Source organism: Gorilla gorilla, chromosome 10 (assembly GCF_029281585.2).
Source record: "Gorilla gorilla gorilla isolate KB3781 chromosome 10, NHGRI_mGorGor1-v2.1_pri, whole genome shotgun sequence".
NCBI lineage: Eukaryota > Metazoa > Chordata > Mammalia > Primates > Hominidae > Gorilla > Gorilla gorilla.
The window spans coordinates 69,634,591-69,657,924 of NC_073234.2; the positions used below are offsets into that span (position 1 = coordinate 69,634,591).

Genomic DNA, 23,334 nt, shown 5'->3' on the forward strand with positions numbered 1-23,334 from the left:
TGTTCAAATTTTTTAAAAAAATGACGTGCCTTGGCTAGTGCAAACGGTAAATCAGTTTCTTTACTGTGTTTGTTTGATTCTCTTGGAATCTAACAAACATTCTGTAAGAAGTTACCACCGAAGATAGGAGAAACTGATACCTGGCACTTCCTTCCTTACTAATGAAATGTCATGCATTTCAGTACTTTCTACGTGAGGAAAAGCAATATTGCATAAGAGTAATTAAAGTGTTCACAATTAGGTTTATACTCTGGTTTCTCTTCAGATCGTATACGTCTTTTGTCTTTTACTAAAGATTTCTGTGGAAGGGAACAATTCTGAGTTTTTGACTAAGTTTTGTTTTGTTTTGTTTGAGACGGAGTTTTGCTCTGTTGCCCAGGCTGGAGTGCAGTGGTGCGATCTTGGCTCACTGCAACCTCTGCCTCTTGGGTTCAAGCCATTCTTCTGTCACAGCCCCCCAAGTAGTTGGGACTACAGGCACTCACCACCATGCCAGGCTAATTTTTGTATTTCTAATAGAGACAGGGTTTCACCACGTTGGCCAGTCTGGTCTTGAACTCCTGACCTCAGGTGATCTGCCCCCTTCGGCCTCCCAAAGTGCTGGGATTACAGGCGTGAGCCACCGTACCTGGCCTGACCAAGTTTTGAGGCCTTGCATATGTGGAGCTTATTTTTATTTTTATTTATTTTTTAATCTTTATTTTATTACTATTTTTTGAGACAGAGTCTCACTCTGTCACCTGGAGTGCAGTGGCATGATCTTGGCTCACTGCAACCTCTGCCTCCCGGGTTCAAGTGATTCTCGTGCCTCAGCCTCCCAAGTAGCTGGGATTACAGGTGTGCACCACCACACCTGGCTAATTTTTGTATTTTTAGTACAGACGGGGCTTCACCATGTGGATCAGGCTGGTCTCGAACTCCCGACCTCATGTGATCCACCTGCCTCGGCCTCCCAAAGTGCTCGGATTACAGGTGTGAGCCACCATGCCCAGCCCAGAACTTATTTTTTAAAAAATGTTACAGATATTAAAGTTTGTGTATTTTTCTAGTAGAATCAACAACCTGTTATCACCTAGATAACCACTCTTCTTTCAACACTCAAATATAAATTGAGGGGTTAAATAGGACCAGAGTTCTGCTAGATACCAGAAAAGTGAAGAACCAGAGTCCAACTCTTGCTCTGTGGAGTTTACAACACAGCTAAGAAGACACAGAAAAGCCATTACAAGTGTTTTTGAAGAAGTACAGGGTGCAACATGACCTAAAGGTCAATTACCCAGACTGTGGCTCACCCTGATTTCTTGATTCTTCTTGTATTTTCTTTTCTTTTCTTATTTTTTTTGAGACAGTCTTACTCTGTTGGCCAGGCTGGAGTGCAGTGGCGCAATCTTGGCTCACTCTAATCTCCACCTCCCAGGTTCAAGTGATTCTCCTGCCTCAGCCTCCCGAGTAGCTGGGACCACACGTGCGTGCCACCACACTGGCTAATTTTTTGTATTTTTAGTAGAGACAGGGCTTCACCATGTTGGCCAAGATGGTCTCGGTCTCCTGACCTCGTGATCCACCCGCCTTGGCCTCCCAAAGTTCTGGGATTACAGACATGAGCCACTGCACCCGGCCAATTCTTCTTATATTTTCTTATATTTTACTAATTATTATTTTATTGATTTTTTTTTTTTTTTTTTAGTAGAGACGGAGTTTCACCATGTTGGCCAGGCTTGTCTCAAACTCCTGACCTCAAGTGAGCCTCTCGCCTTGGCCTCCGAAAGTGCTGGGATTACAGGCTTGAGGCACTGCACCCGGCCTCATTTTATTTTTATAGAGACAGGGTCTCTCACTATTTTGCCCAGGTTGGTCTTGAATTCCTGGACTGAAATGCTCCTCCTGCCTTGGCCTCTCAAAGTGCTGGGATTACAGGCCTCAGCCACCATGGCCAGCCTCTTTCATTTCAAAATTGAAGAAAGAAAGTGAAGATACAAGCTACATTAAATGATGGTATGCATGCACATGTATCTTCTAGGAAGAACATTATTCAGTCAAATAATCGAGGTTCTCTCAGGCAACCTCTCTGGAAGGTTTGCTTGTATGTCTAGTGGTAGATACCCCAAATCCCCAAAGAAGAAAGCAGGGAGTGGTCTGGAAGGGGTTGCCATGTGGAGATGAATTGGATTCAGTTTTCTATCTTTTAAATTTTATTTTTACTCACATGGCCGGGCACAGTGGCTTATGCCTGTAATCCTAGCACATTGAGGGGCCAAGGCGGGAGGATCACTTGAGCCCAGGAGTTTGAGAGCAGCCTGGTCAATATAGTGAGACCCTGTCTCTTAAAAAAATTATTTTTTAAATAAATAAATTTTACTTTTTTACTCAGATGGAGACAGAGGCTCCCTCTATTGCCCAGGCTGGTCTTGAACTCCTGGTCTCATGTGATCTTCCTACCTGGGCTTCCCAAAGTGTTGAGTAAATTACAGGCGTGAGCCACTGAGCCCAGCCAGTTTTCTTTCAAAGGAAAAAGAACTGGTTGTCGAGTTCCTTCCGAGAAGGCAAAAGACAGAGCTGAGCAGGGCAAGAAAGCCGTGCCTTTGGGAGGAGCAGAGTTCATGGTCTAATTCCTGTTGCTTTAGCCTCCGATTGTTACTTGTGGGGAGAGCCGATAACATCGGATGGGTACAGGGCTGCGGAACTGGAGCGCCATGGCTATTTACACTGACCTGGAAAATGTCAGGATAAATGACAGAAGGCGGGGGTTGGTGACTGCACTCCTTCTAGAAGTCTCAACGCTTTGTGGGTATTGAGTTGTGTTTTTTCCCCCCTCACGGTTGACTTGTCACTAAGTCACTAAGGATGGCCTGTAAATGGGGTGACGGCTGGGGGAACGGAGGACCTTAAAGTGAGACAGGCACCCCCACACAGGTCACAGTTTAAAAGACGATGGTTCAGACCGTTATGCGAAATGATCTCAGAGCGGCTGTTCACCTTCCCCAAAGCTGCATTAAAAGAAATAAGGATGGGTGACAACCCCTTTAGAAGACAGACCCCCACACTGAGGCTAGCCCTCTTATCGGCTGGCCAGGGCGAGGACGGGTGTGTGCAGGGCCGCCCTCGATGCCGCAGCCCGGGCCAGTGGGCACGAATGCGGCCCCACGCCAGGCTTGGCCTCCGAGCCCGCTGGGCGCGCGCGCACGGTAGAAGCGCGCGCCTCCGTACCTCGCGAGCGCGTCCCTCGCGAGCGCGCCCCCCACCCCTCTCCGTCGCACGCGCCGAGCCCCGGCGCCCCCGCCCGCCCCGCGCTCCCACAGCCCGAGCGCCGCTCAGCTGACCCGCGGGCGCCAGACACGGCGGCTCTTCAGCTCGCGAGCGCAGCTGCGGCGGCGAGGGCCTCTCAGGCCGACACTCCCCCCGCGCCCCTCCCCCACCCGGCCGGGCTCCGGACCCGCCGCGCGCGAGCCCGCGGCCGCTTCCCCCGCGTCGAGCGAGGAGGCAGGCTGCGGCGGCGAGAGGCGGCTGCGCGGCCATGGGAGCGCCAGTGTCGCCCTAGGGCGGGCGCACGGACCAGAACCGGAGCGGTGGTGGCAGCCTCCGCAGAAAGCCTTCCCGGGCGGTGGCGGCGGCGGCCCCTGGAGCAGCGCGGCCGGGATGAGCGGGAGCGGCGCGGCGCCCGGCCCGGGCTCGGGCTCCTCCCCGGCCGCCTGCCGCTTCGCGCACTACTTCGTGCTGTGCGGGATCGACGCGGACAGCGGGCTGGAGCCTGACGAGCTGGCGGGTAAGGCCAGGGCTGCGGCGGCGCTCAGTCCCCTCAGGGGCGCGGGGGACGCTGTGGGGACGCGCGGGAGGCGGGGTGCAGGCTCCAGACAAAGTCAGCTCCCGGTGGCGCCCTCCCGCCGCTTTCTGGCCGAACTGGCGCTCGGGCGCGATTTAATGACATTGTTATTTATTCCGCGTGCGGGCTTTGCGGCTGCGCCCACCGGGGCTTTCGCCTCCAGGCGCTGGGTTATTAATAACAGGCGCGGGGGTGGCCCCAAGGGCACGGTCCCCGCCTGGCGCGCCGGCCCCTTCGCCTGCAGCCGCACTCGGAGGCGGCCAGTGACTCACCGGGCGCGCGGGCTGCCCCCCGACCGCCGTGCCTGCCTCCCACCCGCCAGCCACCCGGCCCCGGCCGCGAAGTTTCGGCCCCGCACGTGACGCGGCTTTCGGGCCTCTTCGGGAGAGGGGGAGTCGGACTCAGCTCGGCTCCCGCCGGGGTAGCGTCCGCGGAGGAGCCGGTGGCCGTGCGGAGCGAGCGCGGGGCGGGGGCCGGTCGGACTCTGCCCTCTGCGCCGCCTGCCGCTCTGCGGTGCCGGCCAAGTCACCTTTTGGAATCCTGTGGATTTGGCCGCGTCTGGGAGCTGGCAGGGACCTTTGGACGCTCGGGACCCAGCACCGCGCTTTGTTGACACTGCCTACACTGTTCCCGAGTTTAAATTCAGTTGGGTGCACCGTGTGTTAGTGCCTGGTTTTCCCGGAGGGGTACCGGTCCTTCCGCTTGACTCATTTGATGGCGCAGTGCGGGGCTGTGCTGGGCAAACGACGCCGTTAAAAGGGGCCGTTAAAGGGCGATGGGGGGGGCAGGGCAGCGGAGTGCGCAGTGTCGAGAGGAGGCCGGGGAGAAACAACTGATTTCATTTTTCACGCCTGTTCCTTTCTGCTTGCCTCTGCGGGATCTGAATCTTGATTTGTTGTTGTTGTTAAATGGGTGAGAGAAGTGACATCAACCGCCTGAACTTTGTGTCAGTGTTAAAGACTTAGGTCATAGCCTTTCAGAACAACTTCCTTTGGACAAATAATTCCTTATTGATTGCACTAACGTAAATTTTTCGCTTTTCCTTTGGTGGGGGTGGGGAGACTGGGAAGAATATATTAAATAATAAACAATAGTAAACAAAACTGTTCAGCCTTAAAATACAGTCCCCATCAACCCACGTCTTGGCTATCTTTTTCTTAACTCAGCTTCAGAGCAAAACATTTTCTTTTTTTCATATTCTTCGGAGGTAGAAACACAAAACATTTTCAACAAAAACTGTAAGTCTAGTTTTAGTTAAAAAAAATTTGGAGAGATAATAGAATACCAGGTTTTTCCGTATGTGTAATTATGTAATCACATTGTTTCTTCAACTAAGATTTCATGTACATGTTAAGAATGGCTTTGTTAAAGGATATGAAGAAAAAATGTCTGCAGAGAGATTTGGAGAGATTCTTCTCGAGATTGGTAAAGGAATATTGTTATTTTTCTAGGCTCCTTTCTCCCCTAAAGATCCTAAACATTTGTGGCACCAGGGTCACTTGGAGGCCTTCTGTCAGTGATGACTGATGAAAGGAAAAAAGCCTGTATTTTTCTTTTCCGTTTGCCTACTGAAGCTAAAACTGTACCTTTTATGTGTGACCTAGGACTCTTTAGGCACAGAGAGAATGATGTTAACAAAACCATCAATTAGACTTTAATGCATTTTTAAGAAACAAACTCTGATGTCTCTTTTTGCAAAACTGTGTAAGTGTGGGTGATTGGGATTTCTGCTTCTCATAATATTTAATGTATTCAGGTAATAATGTATTTTGCCTTGTAATATTTCAGTATCATTCATCCAGCAGTTTTGAAAGCGTCTATCTGTAGTCGGTTTTTTAGGCACTGGGGACAGCTGTGAAGAAAGCAGTCAGAAATCCCTGCCATCATGGAGCATACGTTCTAGTGTAAAGAGATAATGAAAATACAGTCATCTCTCCGTAACCATGGGGGATGGATTCTAGAGTGTTCCCCACGCCAAAATCCTCGGATGCTGAAGTCTCTTATAATAAAATGTTGTAGCATTTGTATATAACCTATGAACATTTTCCTGTACACTCTGTCATCTCTAGATTACTTATAATACCTATTACGTTGTAATGTTATGTAAATAGTTGTTATACTGTATTGTTTAGGGAATAATGACAAGAAAAGAAGTCTGTACATGTTCAGTACAGATGCAACCATTGTAGGCCTAACTACATTTTCAATCTGTGCTTGGTTGAATCTGTGGATGCGGAGTCCACGTGAAGTGCCAACTGTATATAGTTCTCCAGATGTTAATAAGTGCTATGAGGAAAAATAAAGCAGGGGAGTGGATTTAGGGACATGCCAGCAGAGTGGTGGGATGGTGGGGTTGTGATTTTAAATAAGATGGTTAGGGAAGGCCTCACAGGGAGGGTGACATTTGAACAGAGCCTTGAAGGACGTGAGGAAGCAGGCCAGATGGATCACCTGGGGGCACAGCATTGCACGCAGAAGAAACAGCAAGTGCGAAGACCCTGAGTGGGACAGTCCCTAGTTTGTGCTGGTAACAGCAAGGAGTCCAGTATGGCTGGAGCTGAGGGAGAGGGAGAGTAGTAGGTAAGATCAAAGAGAAAGGGCAGGGGAGATTGTATAGGGCCTCATGCAGTTGTTAGGCTTTTAACTCTGAGATGGGAAAGTATTGAAAGGTTTTGAGCAGAGTAATGACAAGATCTGATGTGCCTTCTAAAATGACTGTTGTGGCTGCCATGTTGGGTAAACTATATCAGGGCAGGGGTAGAGGCAAGAGACCAGTTAGGGAGCTCTTTCAGTATTTGAGGTGAGAGGCTGGATGTGGATGCTGTGGCTCACGCCTATAATCCTAGCACTTTGGAAGGCCGAGGCAGGTGGATCACTTGAGGTCAGGAGTTCAAGACCAGCCTGGCCAATATGGTGAAACCACATCTCACCTGAAAATACAAAAAGCTGGGCGTGGTGGCACACGCCTGTAATATCCCAGTTACTCCGGAGGCTGAGGCGGGAGAATCGCTTGAACCCAGGAGATGGAGGTTGCAGTGAGCTGAGATCGTGCCACTGCACTCCAGCCTGGGCAACAGAGGGAGACTCTGTCTCAAAAAAAAAAAAAAAAAAAAAAAAAAAGGTATTTGTGGTGAGAGAAGTTGTTGGCTTGGTGAAGTAGCAGGAAGGACTCAGATTCTAGATAGATGTTGAAGGTAGGCCCAACGAGATTTGCTGATGATTTGTATGAATATGTATGAATTCTATGAATATGGTAGTCATATTCAAAGAAAGTGATCAAAGATGACTCCAAGATTTTTGGACTGAACAATTATAAACTTCTCTCCTGAAATAGGAAGACTGACGGAGAATCAAACTGGAAATCAGTTCAGTTTTGGATGTATTAAGTTTGATGTGTCCATTAGACATTCAAATGGAGATGTCACATAGACAAGACATCTCTTGGGGGAAGATCTGGACTGTAGGTATAAATTTAAAGCCATGAAATTACTTAAGGGTTGAGTATAGATAGAAAAGAGAGGAGGACACTCAAATGATTGAGCCCTGGGGCCATTCTAGCATGCATAGGTGGGGAGGATGAGGAGGAGGAGGCAACCGAGGAGATTAAGGAGTGTGGATAGTGACATGGCAGGAAAACAGGAGAATGTCATATCATGTTCTCAACTAAGAATTTTCTTGACTATTTCCGTAGAGCAACATTTGGGGATCATGAAACTGTGTTAGGCAAATTAGCCAGAAGGTAGTTTCTGTTTTGCTGCATTAATTTCAAAGTTAATGATAGTCAAGTTTCTATTTTGCCTTGCTGGAGCTGATCTGTCATCACACTTTCTTAGCAAGTTGTCACCGTGCCTCTAGAAGGTCTTAATTGACTTCTATTAAACATAAATTCTACCAGTTGCTTCATAGACTTTCTTAACATATGCGTATTCCTAGAATTCACACTCTGCAGGTGGTGGGACATTGAAATAAAAGACAACAACAGTTAAATAGACTAAGACCTTATAATAAAACTTATCAAGGCTTCAAATGGTTTTTAGACCCTCCTAGTAAAACCAAGCTTAAACAGCAGTGGAAGAGACTTCTTTCATCTCAAATACGTAGAACTCTTAATAGCTGAAAATAATTTAACTATATACATAAAAATATATTTTAAAATGGAGGACTTAGAAACTTTATGGTGATGTCCACATGTATATACTGATATACTCATATTACCTGTCGTCCTTTCTGTACCACATCGTAGTTCTTGTGCTTCTCCTACTCACTGTATATTTTCAAGAGGTACTTTGCCCATGAACAAAACATCCTTTGGGAGAAATGTTTAAATTCCCTTTAAATATTAAAGATAAGGAAAAGGTTTCAAAGCGAGATTCTTCATTGCATGTAGAAGAAAGGAGGTATAAATGGAGGTAAATCGTGCAATTAGTTGATGTCAGGGAAGGCAGACATCATTTTGAAATCTTATTTTATAGCTTTTATTTCCTTTAAGACCTGGCTGTAGGAATACACATGGCTTAATTTACAGCAGTCAATCTTTTGAGCAATGGGAAAATGAAGGACATGATAAGGCCTTTATTAAGTAAAATAAATATACAAGCCCTCTAAGAGAGAAGGGGCTTTGCCTCTTTCGTAGTATCTTATATACAGTACACAGTGTTTAATAAGGGAATGAATATAAGTTTACATGAGTCTACAAATTATGTGATGACCAGAATATTCTTAAAGCGTTCCCTTGGTAGCCTGGATTCAGCCCTCCTAATAGTTGTCGAAGTCTGATGGATGAGATCTCTGCCATAGAACTTTGTTTAGATCTTTTCCTTAGTGTCTCTCTCTAGCTATTTTTAGCTTTGGTTGTGTTGGGTGTGGTTTTCAAAAGAGCGTAGAGACGGTGGAGACCATGATCTGAATTCAAATAAGCAGAAAATTTAGTCAAGACTGACAGAATATCATGTCACGTTAGTTCTTGAAGGGACCTTAGACATATTTATGGTTAAGAAACTGAGGCTCAGAGATTAAGGGCCCTCTTAGATTACATTTGATCAGCAGTAGACACCTGACTAGTGCCTGGTGCTTCCAGTCCACTATGCTCCATAGTTATTCTATTTAAACTCAGAAAAAAGATGAGCTTGACTCATTCAACAAGCATTTCAGGATTGCCCTTATTCCAGACTGAATGTCATAGTCAAGACTGTGCTGAAGTGTGTTTTTTAAAAACAGTGGCCGGGTGTATAGGCTTAGTTGGGATAGCAGCTGCCGTGATCCAAATACCATTGATACTGTGTCAGTTGTTAGCTTTGTTGACATCCTTGGCTCACAATACGTTCTTGGGAGTTTGGAAGGTCTGCCCCGGGTAGCTCAGGGGCTGGGGAGGGAGTAGTACAGGGATCGGCCTTCATTTTAATGAGGCCAAAGAAGATTCAAGATCTGGTTGCTGTGTGCAAGTTTGGCTCTTTGTCCCCAAACCTCATGTTGAAATTTGATTCCTAATGTTGGAGGTGGGGCTTATTGGGAGATATTTGGTTTATGGGGGCAGATCCCTCGTTAATGGCTTGGTGCCCTCCTAGAGGTAATGAGTGAGTTCTCCCTCTATGAGTTCCCACAAGAGCTAGTTGTTAAAAAGAGTCTGGCACCACTCCCCTACCCTCTTCGTTCCTCTCTCTTGCTATGTGATCTCTAATTGGCTAGCCTTCTGCCATGAGAGGAAGCAGCCTGAAGCTCTCACCAGAAGTAGATGCTGGCGCCATGCCTCTTGCGTAGTATAGCCGCCAACTATTTCTTTTCTTTTTCTTTCTTTTTTTTCGGGGAGGGGGGGTGGGGGGTGTGGGACAGAGTCTCTGTTACCCAGGCTGGAGTGCAGTGGTGCAGTCTTGGCTCATTGCAGCCTCAATCTCCTTGGGCTCAAGCAGTCCTTCACCTCAGTCTCCCTAGTAGCTGGGACCACAGGCATGTGCCACCATGCCTGGCTAATTTTTGTATTTTTTGTAGAGATGGGGTTTTGCCATCTCTACAAAGATGTTGCCTAAGCTGATCTCCAACTCCTGAGCTCAAGCAGTCCACCCATCCTTAGCCTCCCAAAGTGCTGGGATTACAGGCAGTGAGCCACCATGCCCGGCTGCGCCATTTCTTTATAGACTACCCAGCCTCAGGTATTTTCTTTATAGCAACACGAAAACAGACTAAGACACTGTGGTATAATGATCATTTAATTTTGGAAATCTACTGGAAATAAAACTCTTTATAGTGAAATTGGCCCAAGAGTGAGTGAAGCTAAATTCTCTGTGATAACCCCAAGGCTTAGGCTTATGGCCCATTTTGTTAATACAGGACACACCAGCATAGACAACTGGGAAGACAAGGGAGGGGAAGAGGGTGAGACATAGTGTCTTTGAGGGAGGAGAAAAAGGGAAAGAAAAGGGGACAGGGAGAGAGAAAGGAAGCTGGAGGAGTACAAGTTCTGTTTGCTGCTAAGGTGTTAAGACAGACTGTCCTAAAATTCCTGTGCACGTCCTTTTGCTTGTATTTCCACTGTTGGTCACAGATACTCTCAGAGTAATAAAAGTAAATATGTAGAATACAATGCATTGTTAGTCATTATTTCCATAAAGCTTCATACGGAAGAAAACAATTTCCTCTTCTATAATTTACTGAATGGTAGAGATGGTTCTATACAGGACGCTTTAGGAAACATGCCATATGCCTGATCCTTAGCATTTTTGTTTAATAATGACCTAAATTTTGTTTTTGGTAAAACTATAACTAGCTATTATATTTTGGATTATTTAATGTTAAATGCTTACAGTGTGTCAGATTCTGGAGTACATACGTAAGTGATGGCCACTGTCCTATAAGAATCTATGATGAAATAGTAAAATAGCTAACATTTATATAGTGCTTTCCACATGCCAGACACTGTGCTAAATTCTTGTTGTTGTTGTTTGTTTTTGTTTTTCCCAGACACAGTCTTGCTCTGTTGCCCAGGTTGGAGTGCAGTAGCGTGATCTCGGCTCACTGCAACCTCTGCCTCCCAGGTTTAAGTGATTCTCGTGCCTCAGCCTCCCAAGTAGCTGGGACTACAGGTGCATGCCACCATGCCTGGCTAATTTTTGTATTTTTTGGTAGAGACGGAATTTCATCATGTTGGCCAGGGTGGTCTTGAACTCCTGACCTCAGGTGATCCTCCTGCCTCGGCCTCCCAAAGTGCTAGGATTACAGTTGTGAGCCACCCCACCCAGCCACTGTGCTAAATTCTTTATAGTCAGTACCTCTCATTCAGTCTGGACAACAACCTTAGGAAATAGGCATTCTTTTCTCTCTCTCTTTTTTTTTTTTTTTTAAAAGACTGAGTCTCACTCTGTTGCCCAGGCTGGAGTGCAGTGGTGCCATCTCTCCTCACTGCAATCTCCGCCTCCCGGGTTCAAGCGATTCTCCTGCCTCAGCCTCCTGAGTAGCTGGGATTACAGGCACACGCCACCACACCTGGCTACTTTTTGTATTTTTAGTAGAGATGGGGTTTCACCATGTTGGTCAGGCTTATCTAAAACTCCTGACCTTGTGATCCACCCACCTTGGCCTCCCAAAGTGCTGGGATTACAGGCGTGAGCCACCACGCCTGGCCTGTTTTCTCTTTTGTACACAGGAGGAAACAGTCTAGAGAACGAATACTTTACTTCAGTTCCTATAATAAGTAAGAAGCCTGGATTGAAGATCTCTCTGACATAATTCATCCATACCCATAACATCCATACCCATAACCACTATATTTGCTGTCTCCCTAGTAACATATGCTGTATCATACAGATTGTAAAATCTACCAGAATATAGATCCCAAATGGGTAACCTTATCGTCAAATGAAATTATCTTTTTATTCCTCTATATGGGAACGATATTAAAGGCGACACTATCGGGCAGGCCTTTATCACCTGACCTAGCTTGTTTCTTCTTTGGTCAGCACTAGTCATTTCTCTTGCATGCATTTCCTCATTCATTCATCACAGATTTAGATTTAGAAGATTATATATTTAACGATATTTTTGCTTTTGTCAATGAATATTTTTAAAGATAAGGTGTTACTGTATAAAGGCTTTTACTATGAAATATACCACTTTTAACTTTTTAAAAAACCTCTTTGCTCTTCTTACTGGGTTTTATCATTTCTTAGCATAAATAATTTGTCATTAGGTGAGTTTATAGTTTTTTAAAGGAATGTATGAATGCTTGTGAAACCATAGCTGGCAGGGCAGTGAGTACAGCAGTTAGAGCTGAATGCACAGTCAGAAGCTGAGATTCCAGTCCTGGCCTGTCACTTAAGACAGCTGCAGGCATCAGTGTTCTCGTCTGTCTTGAAAAGGGTTAAATGAGATGAATGATTTCTAACTACCACCCTTGGGGCCTGAAATTGTTTTTGAGTAAAAAAACTAAGTTTATCTGTTTAAAAAAAAAATTAATCCTAAATGTCGTAGAACAAGAGGATGAGTACACACCACATGTATAGTCAGCCCTCCATGTGTGTGGGTTCCACATCTGTGGATTAAACCATCATCAAATTGAAAATAGTGTTCCAAAAAAAATAAAAACCAAAAATTGTGGTTGCATTTGTACTGAACATGTACGTGTTTTTTGTTCTCGCTATTGTTCCCTAAACAATACAGCGTAACAACCATTTACATGGAATTTGCATCGTACTGAGTATTATAACTAACCAGGAGGTGACTTAAAGTGTACAGGAGAATGTGCGTATGTTATCTGTACATACTACACGATTTTATGTAAGGGGCTTGAGCATCCTGGGAGTCTTGGAACCAATCCCACACAGATACTGAGGGATAACTATACCACATGAGGAGCGATTAAGTAATTAGAAAATCAGCCACCAGGAAAGGGAGAACATCAATTAGTTTATACAGTTCCCTTTCCAGGAAAGCTACTTTTTTTTTTTTTTTTTTTTTTTGAGACAGAGTTTCCCTGTTGTTGCCCAGGCTGGAGGGCAATGGTGTGATCTCGGCTCACCGCAGCCACCGCCTCCCAGGTTCAAGCGATTCACGTGCCTCAGCTTCCCGAATAGCTGGGATTACAGGCATGTGCCACCACGTCCCTCTAATTTTTTTTTGTATTTTTAGTAGAGACGGAGTTTCACCGTGTTGGTCAGGCTGGTCTCGGGCTCCCGACCTCAGGTGATCCGCCCGCCTCGGCCTCCCAGAGTGCTGGGATTACAGGCCACTGTGCCTGGCCGAAAGCTACAATTTTTAAGAAGCATTTTGAAATCTTAATGTCAATTAATGGACTCCCAATTATTATCTACATGGACTTTTAAGGACCCAGGGATTCCTGTTTGAAATTACTGTACTAATCTCTAGATTATTACTGTAGTATGGATGATACTGCCAGTTCCCAAATAATAGTCATTGAGATCTTAGAATAATTTTTTTCTATTTAACATTCTCTAATAACTTCCTTTGTATTTAGAATAAGATTCAAACTTTTAGGTATTTGTTTATAACAAATAAATATTACATTTATTTGTTTATTTATAACAAGAGTGAGACAGGGTCTTGCTCTGTTGTCCAGGCTGGAGTGCAATACTTCAATCACAGCTCACTGCAGCCTCAACCTCCTGGGCTCAAGTGATCCTCCTACCTCAGCCTCCCAAGTAGCTTGGACTGTAAGTGTGCACCACTATGCCTGACTGATTAAAAAAATTTTTTTTGTAGAGATGGGGTCTGTGTTGCCCAGGGTGGTCTTGAACTCCTGGGCTCGAGGGATCCGCCCATCTTGGCCTCTCAAAGTGCTGGGATTACAGGGGTGAGCCACTATGCCTGGCCTATGTGTGGATTTTAAAAACTCTGAAATGGGCCAGGCACGGTGGCTTAGCCCTATAATCCCAGCACTTTGGGTGGCCGAGACAGGTGGATCACTTGAAGTCAGGAGTTTGTGAGCATGCTCACCAACATGGCGGAACTCCGTCTCTACTAGAAATACAAAAATTAGCTGGGCGTGGTGGTGTTTGCCTGTAATCCCAGCTACTCGGGAGGCTGAGGCACGAGAATCGCTTGAACCCAGGATGTCAAGGTTGCAGTGAGCTGAGATTGTGCTACTGCACTCCAGCCTGGTTAACAGAGTGAGACCCTGTCTCAAAAATTAAAAATAAAATAAAATAAAATAAATAAAAACCGTAAAATGGAAGCTAGAGTTTCCTTAAAAATGAGAAGCTTGAGATTGATGAAAAAGCAAGATAATGGATAAATGATTTCTAAAAAAAGGTATCTAACAGCTTTGTGAAGGGCTAATAAAATTTCTTTCAACTATAAAATGTATTAGCCTATTCCTTCCCTCTTCAAATAAGATACGGTAAATAAAATTAACCATTTTTACCAGGTATATGCAAGCAAGCATGCAGGTACCAACAAGGCTTTGATTTTTTTTTAAGCAAACATGTCTTATTTATTTATAAACTAGTGCCAAGTGATGAGCATGTAAATGATGGGCAGTATTTATGAAATTTCAGAAAGTGGTTGTACTAAAGAGCACTTGTAGCTTCAGTTGTGGTTTTAAAGGAATATCTTAGGAAACTGCATTTACAGATTTGTTCTTCATGGCACCTACATCAGCTTTGGGCACGTCAGTCAGTACAGTTCTCTTTGTTTCAATAAAGTTTAATCCTATATATATATATTTATATATATATTTTTTCTGTTTATACTCTCGTATTGTGCTTTACAATGCACTGTTCTACCTAAGGCTTGACTTTTTAAGATGGCACCATGTAAGGTCCTCTTGGCCAGAGATTCCAAAAATTTTTGGAATGGGACTGTCTTTCCCCATTACTCTTCTCCCTTCTCTCTTCCCTCCCTCCCTCCTTCCTTCCTTCCTCTCTTCCTCCCTCTCTCCCTTCCCTCCCCTCCCCTCCCCTTCCCTCTTTCTCTCACTCTTTCTTTCTCCTTTTCTTTTCTTTCTCAGAATCTCGCTGTGTCTCAAAAAAATAAATAAATAAATAAATAAACCCAGGCTAGAGTGCAGTGGCGCAATCTCGCCTCACCGCAGTATCTGCCTCCTGGGTTCAAGTGATTCTCCTGCCTCAGCCTCCCAAGTAGCTGGGACTACAGGCACTCGCCACCAAGCCTGGCTCATTTTTGTATTTTTAGTAGAGAAGGGGTTTCAGCTTGTTGGCCAGGCTGGCTTCAAACTCCTGGCTTCAGGTGATCACCCCCCTCGGCTACCCAAAGTGCTGGGATTACAGGCATGAGCCACTGCGCCTGGCCTCCATTACTTTTTAAACAAAATGCAGCGTTGGCTGGTTGAGTGTGAGGAGGTAAGAACTGAGAATTCTAGGAATGAAAGTATTAGTATTTCATCTGCTGCTGAGACAGCACATCCTGAGGATAGAAGAGGCCGGAAGATTAGCTTTCTCAGATGTTCTGCACCTTTTCCAAGAATCTATGACTTTACTAACTTTATTTGAAATTAACTCTTGTAACTATTTTTACTAACATGGGTTTCTTGGGTTATCTTTTATTTTTCTGTTAGAAACTTGTGTATATCACTCATGCAGAAAGCTAATTTTGAAATAATGCTTTATTTAAATGACTTTCAAAGATATGTGCTAGCATTATTAAGTCAGAAGTAATCCCAGGAAGTCACCCTTATTCTATGATGCTACGAAAATAGCTAACATTTATGAGGCATGAACTGTGGTTGGTGATTTATAAATGCTAATTCTCACAATAACTTGAAAATATGACTTTTCTCATTTGATAGATGAGAAGGATGACATTCAGTGAGTTGCCCAAAGACAGGAAAGGCCATAGCTCGGATTCCATCCCAGGCTGTCTGGCTGCAAACTAGCCTTTTTTCCTACGCCCTGCTGCCCCTCTGAGTCCTTCAGACCAGCTGTCCTCAACTGCTGGGTGGTGACACATTAATGGGCCTACCGTTCATGAGCTAGGTCACAAGTAATTATTAACAGTAGTAGACATACTGAGGTTATGATATATATGTTAAAATAAGTGGAATGGATTCAAGGTCTTCCCTCTAATGATGTTATTTTTATTCAGTTCCATTCCTGTATGCTTTTACTGGGTGGGAGAGAAAGGTGGCATTATATGCATCAAACCAGTAATTGTGCATAGCCCGATACATAATGGGAAATCTATTTTATGCTACTGGTAAGCTACCGTTACTGATGAGCTATGAATAGTTTCCACATATTAATAAAGCCTTTTAGGAATATCACTGCAGAAGTAGCCAGTCTGTTTGCTTTACTTTCCTCTAGAAAACTATTTTGTGCATTATCTGAGGACACCCATGGGAGTGTGTGCCTCAACACTTTTGCTGATCTGGATTGTTTCTAGATACTTTTCTCAATTATACAATGTGACAGCGTTTTGGAAAGAGTATTTATAAATTACAATAAAAAATGATCCAAAAGGTGATGTGAGCTAAAGACGAACAAACAAAAATGTGATGGAGTTAATAATGTTAGGGTTGTAGAATTTTTTTTTTTTTTTTTTGAGACAGCGTCCCACTTTGTCCCCCAGGCTGGAGTGCAGTGGCCTGATCTTGGCCCACTTCAGTCTCCACTTTCCGGGCTTACGCAGTACTCCTGCCTCAGTCCCCCAAATAGCTGGGACTATAGGTGTGTGTGCTACCACGCCTGGCTAATTTTTGTATTTTTTGTAGAGATGGGGTTTCACTATGTTGCCAAAGCTGGTCTCGAACTCCAGAGCTCAAGCTATCAGTCTGCCTCGGCCTCCTAAAGTGCTTAGGATTCCAGGCGTGAGCCACTGCACTGGACCCTGTAGAATTTTTTCATTCAATCCTGCTGTAAAGACTGAAGTGCTGAATCCTTAAATATAGTTTGTGGACCTCTAGATTTTAAACTGTGAAACCAAGTTTAAAGTTTTTTTTTTTTTTTTTTTTTTTTTTTTTGAGACAGAGTCTCGTTCTGTCGCCCAGGCTGGAGTGCGGTGGCGCAATCTCAGCTCACTGCAAGCTCTGCCTCCCAGGTTCACGCCGTTCTCCTGTCTCAGCCTCCTGAGTAGCTGGGACTACAGGCGCCCGCCACCACACCTGGCTAATTTTTTGTATTTTTTAGTAGAGACGAGGTTTCACCATGTTAGCCAGGAAGGTCTCGATCTCCTGACCTCGTGATCTGCCTGCCTCAGCCTCCCAAAGTGCTGGGATTACAGGCGTGAGCCACCGCGCCTGGCCTAAAGATATTTTTAAGTTTAAATATTTTTAAGTTTAAATCTATTTTTATAGATTCCCAGAGACCTTCTGATGAAAATCCACTTAATTTTGCTTAATTTTTTCTTGTCCATGCCTGGAGAATCCAGGTTTCTGCTTTGTAGACTATATTTTCTTGCCCCTCCCTTCTCTTCCTCTTTTCTAGTACAACATACTCTGTCATTTATTTAAACAGGAAATTATCCTATAGTTTGAGAAAACATCAATGTAGAAGTGATAATGTAAATTAAGTAAATTTCTCATCATCTTAATTCCTCAGTACAGCTTGACACAAGATTGCTCATAGACCAGGCTTTTGTACTTTTTTCTCTAATCCCTTCTTCAAAGATCACCCTTATTTTCACCTTGGTCCTCATGATGCCACCTCTTATTGCTCTTTTGGTTGTCCCTTTTTGAGAAAAACCTGTAGAAGAAGAAATATTCTTTTGACAAAAAAGTTCTTGTATCATTATGTAAAACCTTATAGTGAAAAAGCTCGCTCTTTTTTTTTTAGAAATAAGGTCTCACTCTGCTGCCCAGGCTGGAGTGCAGTGGTGTGATCATAGCTCACTGCAGGCTTGATCTCCCAAACTCCTGGGCTCAAGTGATCCTCCTGCCTCAACCTCCTGAGAAGCCGAGACCACAGCTGTGCGCCACCATGACCAGCTAATTAAAAAAAACATTTTTTTTTTTTTGTAGAGATGGGTTCTTGCTTTATTGCTCAAGCTGGTCTTGAACTCCTGACTTCAAGTAATCCTCCCTCCTCATCCTACAAAAGTGCTGGAATTATAGGTGTGAGCCACCACGCCTGGCCTGAAAAAACTCTTGGAAATGTCTGTCTGAATCCTCCAGTTTCCTTCATTTCTAGCAGAAACTGGGAAATTTCTTTTTTTCTTTTTTCTTTTCTTTCTCTCTTTTCTCTGTCTCTTTCTTATCTTTCATTATTATTACTTTTTTTTGAGATGGTGTGTTGCTCTGTCTCCCAGGCTGGAGTGCAGTGGCATGATCACGGCTCACTGCAACACACTCTGTCTCCCGGGTTCAAGCGATTCTGATGCCTCAGCCTCCCGATTAGCTGGGATTACAGGCGTCTGCCACTACGCTTGGCTAATTTTTGTATTTTTTAGTAGAGACAGAGTTTCACCATGTTGGCCAGGCTGGTCTGGAACTCCTGACCTCAAATGATCCACTCACCTTGGCCTCTTAAAATGCTGGGATTACAGGTGTGAGCCCCTGTGCGTGGCCTCATTCTTCTTTTTTTTTTTTTGGAGACAGAGCCTTGCTCTGTCACACGGGCTGGAGTGCAGTGGCACAGTCATAGCTCACTGTAACCTCAACCTCCCAGGCTCAGGCAGTCCTTCCACTTCAGCCTCTTTAGTAGCTGGGACTACAGGCACGTGCCACCATGCCTAGTTAACTTTTTTCTTTCTTTCTTTCTGTTTTTTGAGACAGTCTTGCTCTGTCGCCCAGGCTGGAGTGCAGTGGCGTGATCTTGGCTCACTGCAACCTCCGCCTCCCGTGTTCAAGTAATTCTCATGCCTCAGCCTCCCAAGTAGCTGATATTACAGGCATGTACCACCGTGCCCTGCTATGTGCCTGGTTAATTTTTAAATTTTTTTGTAGACGTGGGGTCACACTGTGTTGCCCAGGCTGTCTCGAACTCCTGGACTCAAGCTATCCTGCCTGGGCCTCCCAAAGTGCTGGAATTACAGGTGTGAGCCACCACCTCCAGCCTGAAACTGGGCAATTTCTTATATCTCACATCTTTTCAGATTTAGTACCTTTTATTTCCAGTATCTGTTCAGTTTTCTTCCTCTTCCTTCTCTTGTGGTCCTTTGAGAAAACAGGGACAATCTGCTAGTCTAAGGATATTCTTTCTAGATATTAAATTTATATCAATTTTTTATTGCTGTAGATCAGGACTAAAACAGCAAAAAGGAATTGTTTCCTTTGGGCAGAGATGTGACTTGCTTTTGAAGGGGGAAGTGGGTAGTCACAATCTACTCTTACGTAATTCCCTGATGTAGAAGTCCTCCTTTGTTACAAGAATCAGCACCAACATTATCAATTGGAATTCTATGAGAATGAGATACTAACTTTAATAAGAATACATTGAGCAGTAGGAATTTACGGCTGGTTATAGGTTTAAAGCTTGTAGGTGATTTACTTTTAGAACCACAGTGTTTTCTATTTTTAGGTTAAGTTATCCTCAACTTCAACTCTAACTTTTAAGGAAATGTAAATGGCTGGGGTAACAAGATAACAGATTGTTTAAAACTGTTTCCTATCTCAAGTGTATGTATTTTCTTAATAAATAAACTTTTGTCAGGATTTCAAAATATTCTTGCTCAGCTACAGGAAAATGAACTTTCACACTGGACTTAACTTGTTTTGTGCCATGGTTCACTAGAACAATGACTGTGATTTCACAGTTAAAACACAGGCATTGGTACCCTTGAGGTGACTATGTGAAAATAGGTTATTTCGTTTGGTCATTCTCACTCCTGTCTGGCAGTGCTTCATTTTTTCATTGGCAGCTCTAGCTACAATCTGATTTTAATTAAATATGTGAAAGCTGTGTGTACTAGAATGTAAAATCTTGCATATTCTTCATAGTGAAGGACTGACAGGACTCGTTTACAGTGAACCACTTGTAAATCATCTTGTTTCTGGTGGATGGGGCCAATGGGGAAATAATTAAAGTATTGAGTGTATGGAGAGGATAGAAGTTGGTAGAAAACAAAAACTTAAGAACCATACTGGTGATTCCAAAATTCCCCCTCCACCTCCCTTTTATTATTTTATTTTTTATTTTGAGACAGAGTCTTGCTCTGTCGCCCAGGCTGGAGTGCGGTGACGCAATCTCAGCTCACTGCAACCTCCGCCTCCCAGGTTCAAGCGATTCTTCTGCCTCAGCCTCTCGAGTAGCTGGGACTACAGGCATGCACCAGCATGCCCAGCTAACTTTTGTATTTTTAGTAGAGACAGGGTTTTGCTGTGTTGCCCAGGTTGGTCTCGAACTCCTGACTTCAAGAGCTCCACCCGCCTTGGCCTCCCAAAGTGCTGGGATTACAGGGAGCCACCGCGCCTGGCCACCTCCCTTTTAAATTATTATTATTATTATTATTTTTTAGAGACAGGGTCTCACTCTCTCACCCATGCTGGAGTGCAGTGGCGCGATCACAGCTCACTGCAGCCTCGATCTCCTGGGCTCAAGTGGTTCTCTTGCCGCAGCCTTCCGAGTAGCTGGGACCACAGGCACATGCCACCACACCTGGCTAATTTTTTTTTTTATTTTTTGTAGAGACAAGATCTCACCATGTTGTCCAGGCTGGTCTCAGATGGTCCTTGCCTCAAATGGTTCTTCCACCTTGGCCTCCCACTGTTGGGATTTCAGGCATGAGCCACTGTGCCTTTTTTTTTTTTTTTTAAGAGATAAAGAGTCTCCCTTTGTTGCCCACACTGGAGCACAGTGGCTATTAACAGGCCATTATAGCTCACTACAGCCTCAACCTCCTGGGCTCAAGGGATCTTCCTGCCTCAGCCTCCTGGGATAGCTGGGACTAATGGCGTGCACCACGGTGCCTGGCCAGAATTCTCTTTATCTCTTTGATACCTCTATCACCCTCTCTGCCACTTAGAACACAAAATTTGTGGTTAGAGTAGGAGAAGTGGTAGAGGGATAGCCAGCAAATGCCCTAGACCCCAGAGCTTCTGTAGATTTAATTGTCCATTGAAGAATCATGGAGTCGTTATAAGAGTCTCTTGCACAAGTGTTGAGCCTACTTAATGAACATTGAACGAAATTACATTCACTTTTCCCTGGAATGGAAATCTCTAAGCAAGAGTAAAAATTTAGCTTTTTCTGAGTGTGAACGTAAGGCCATGAAGTAGACATACCTTGTTGAATCATTATGGGGCAGAGGCCCAGATACGAAATGTCTGTTGACGTGTATGCACATTCAGTATTTATTTCGGTGCCTTATTGAACTCTGTTGAATAGATCAGGTGACAGCTTTTATCTGAACATCAGTCTTTGAGGGACAGTTGAAGCACTGGTATACGTGTGAGCGAGAGATTGGTGTTTTTTTCAAATGTAGAAGAGGTAACTTCTTACATTTTTTGCTCTTAAAAGTACATTATTTCATAATATTCAAATTTGCCTTGGGACTTAAAGTATAAATTGTCATTTTAGTAACACAATTGAATATTTTTTAATGTCTCTGAACTAATGAGATACAGTTTTCTTTCAAGTGTGGGAACTATTTTGTACCCTGTTCCCTGACCTCTGCCTTTTGACCCTGTCGCTTTGTGATGAGATTATAGGTAGGCCTTTGAGCTTTTCTCCAGTCTGCTCAGGTTTCCTTACACAGCAACATATAAAGCTTTAAGCTCCTTTAAAAGATGCTCTTAGAATTAAAGAGAACATTCAGATTTAATTGGCATGAGTTTCGTAAATATTTTTTCTTTAAAAAGTCTTTTTCTTCCTTAATGCTTTCCTGTCCCCCAAATCTATTTAATTATGTTTTCGAAAATGGTATGTTTTGGGAGAGGCTAACAATTAGAGCTTTCTAGGATAAGGAAATCCAAGAGAGATTCAACTGTTTATTCCCTATTTGTTGTCTCCAGGTATGAGAAGTTAAAATCCAGAATTAGAGGGTGTCATACAAGAGCAGGAGGTTTTTTTCAGAGAGAATCAGTGCTTTAACCTTCTTATAATAAGCACTTTTTAGATAACACCATTTAGATACTTTTTCAGATGCCTAAAATAGAGTAGGAAGAGAAACAAGGACAGAGAAAAGGAGACTGATTTCATTGGCTATGTGTTAATAACTCGTGAGTTTTTTTTTTTTTTTGAGAAAGAGTAAAATTAGTGACAAAAATAAGGGCTTGGGGATTTGATATTTATTTTGTTATTGTTTTACATCCTGTCTTCAAGATTATCCAGAAAATTAAGCATTTGCTCTGTTTCAGACATTTTTAATAGGACTTTCTGAGGAATGTCTGTTTTACGCACCATCAGAAAGATTTGTAACAATGAAGCTGTAGGACTTTGGTTTACGTGGGGCATTCTTGCTACTTAACAATGAGTGAGGGTAAATAAAATGATTGGTTTGAAATAACAAAAGGCAATATGTGCTTTATGTGCCTTTTTTTTTTTTTTTTTTTGAGACAGAGTTTTTTTGAGACAGAGTTTCGCTCTTGTTGCCCAGGCTGGAGTGCAATGGTGTGATCTCGGCTCACCACAACCTCCACCTCCTGGGTTCAAGGGATTCTCCTGCTTCAGCCTCCCAAGTAGCTGGGATTACAGGCATGTGCCACCACACCTGGCTAATTTTGTATTTTTAGTTGGGATGGGGTTTTTCCATGTTGGTCAGGCTGGTCTTGAGCTCTTGACCTCACATGATCCACCCGCGTTGGCCTCCCAAAGTGCTGAGATTACAGGCATGAGCCACTGCGCCTGGCCTGGCAATATGTGCTTTTAAAAAATTGTAGCTTTTGGCTGGGTACGGTGGCTCTTGCCTGTAATCCCAGCACTTTAGGAGGTCAAAGCGGGCAGATCACCTGAGGTCAGGAGTTTGAGACCAGCCTGGCCAACATGGTGAAACCCTGTCTCTACTAAAAATACACAAAAATTAGCCGGGCGTGGTGGCTCCCCAGCTGCTGAGGAGGTTGAGGCAGGAGAATCGCTTGAACCCGAGAGGTGGAGGTTGCAGTGAGCTGAGAACGTGCCATGGCACTCCAGCCTGGGCAATAAGAGTGAAACTCTGTCTCAAAAAAAAAAAAAAAAATTGTGGCTTTTAAATTATTTTTCTAAAAAAGAAAGAGTGAATGGATAAAATGGAGTTTTCTAATTCAGGTGTTTACTTTTGAGAGATAGAAATTAAATCCGTAGTTCTTGCAACTTTTTTTTTTTAAACCCAAATCCTTTCTACAATTAGTAATTAAAGTGAAATGAGAAAAGAAAGAGTAGCTTTGAATCTCACTCAGTTGCTTAATGCTAAAATAATCTATTAAAATTTTTTTTCTATGGAAAGGGGAAAACACTAGTGACAAATAAGATGGGAAGACAGGAAGAAGCTAGTTAGCAGAAGAGGCAACTCAGTGACAAGATAAACTCTTGATCTCTATCTTACTGGTCCGATTTGTGTGTTGTCACGTAGAATGGAAATATGTTTAGACGGTATAAGAAACCTCTGATGGAAAAATCTGGTTGTCTCCCTGCAGGTTGCTAAGAAAGAGTGATGTTTCAGGGAGGCTGAGTCTTGAAGCAGCAGCAGCAGATCTGACACTT

General features: G+C 43.8%; 1 protein-coding gene and 1 non-coding gene across 8 annotated transcripts in view; both read left to right on the forward strand.

Moving 5' to 3' along the window:
- The first annotated feature begins 245 nt into the window (after positions 1–245).
- On the forward strand, positions 246–360 carry LOC115930393 (U5 spliceosomal RNA). Its single transcript, XR_004067018.1, has one exon. It is a non-coding gene; the product is annotated as a U5 spliceosomal RNA (small nuclear RNA).
- A 2,924-nt stretch (positions 361–3,284) lies between these two features.
- DENND5B (DENN domain containing 5B) overlaps positions 3,285–23,334 on the forward strand; it is a 208,206-nt gene continuing 188,156 nt past the window's right edge. For 2 of the 7 annotated variants that reach the window (XM_031000834.3, XM_031000835.3), the window contains exon 1: positions 3,298–3,763. In XM_031000834.3, coding sequence (XP_030856694.1) covers positions 3,637–3,763 — 127 coding nt within the window. In that variant the 5' untranslated portion in view covers positions 3,298–3,636. Of the gene's footprint in view, positions 3,764–3,999; positions 4,466–23,334 lie in introns of those variants that run through there. The other 5 variants (XM_031000836.3, XM_055357940.2, XM_055357942.2 and 2 more) reach the window with 5 other exon arrangements.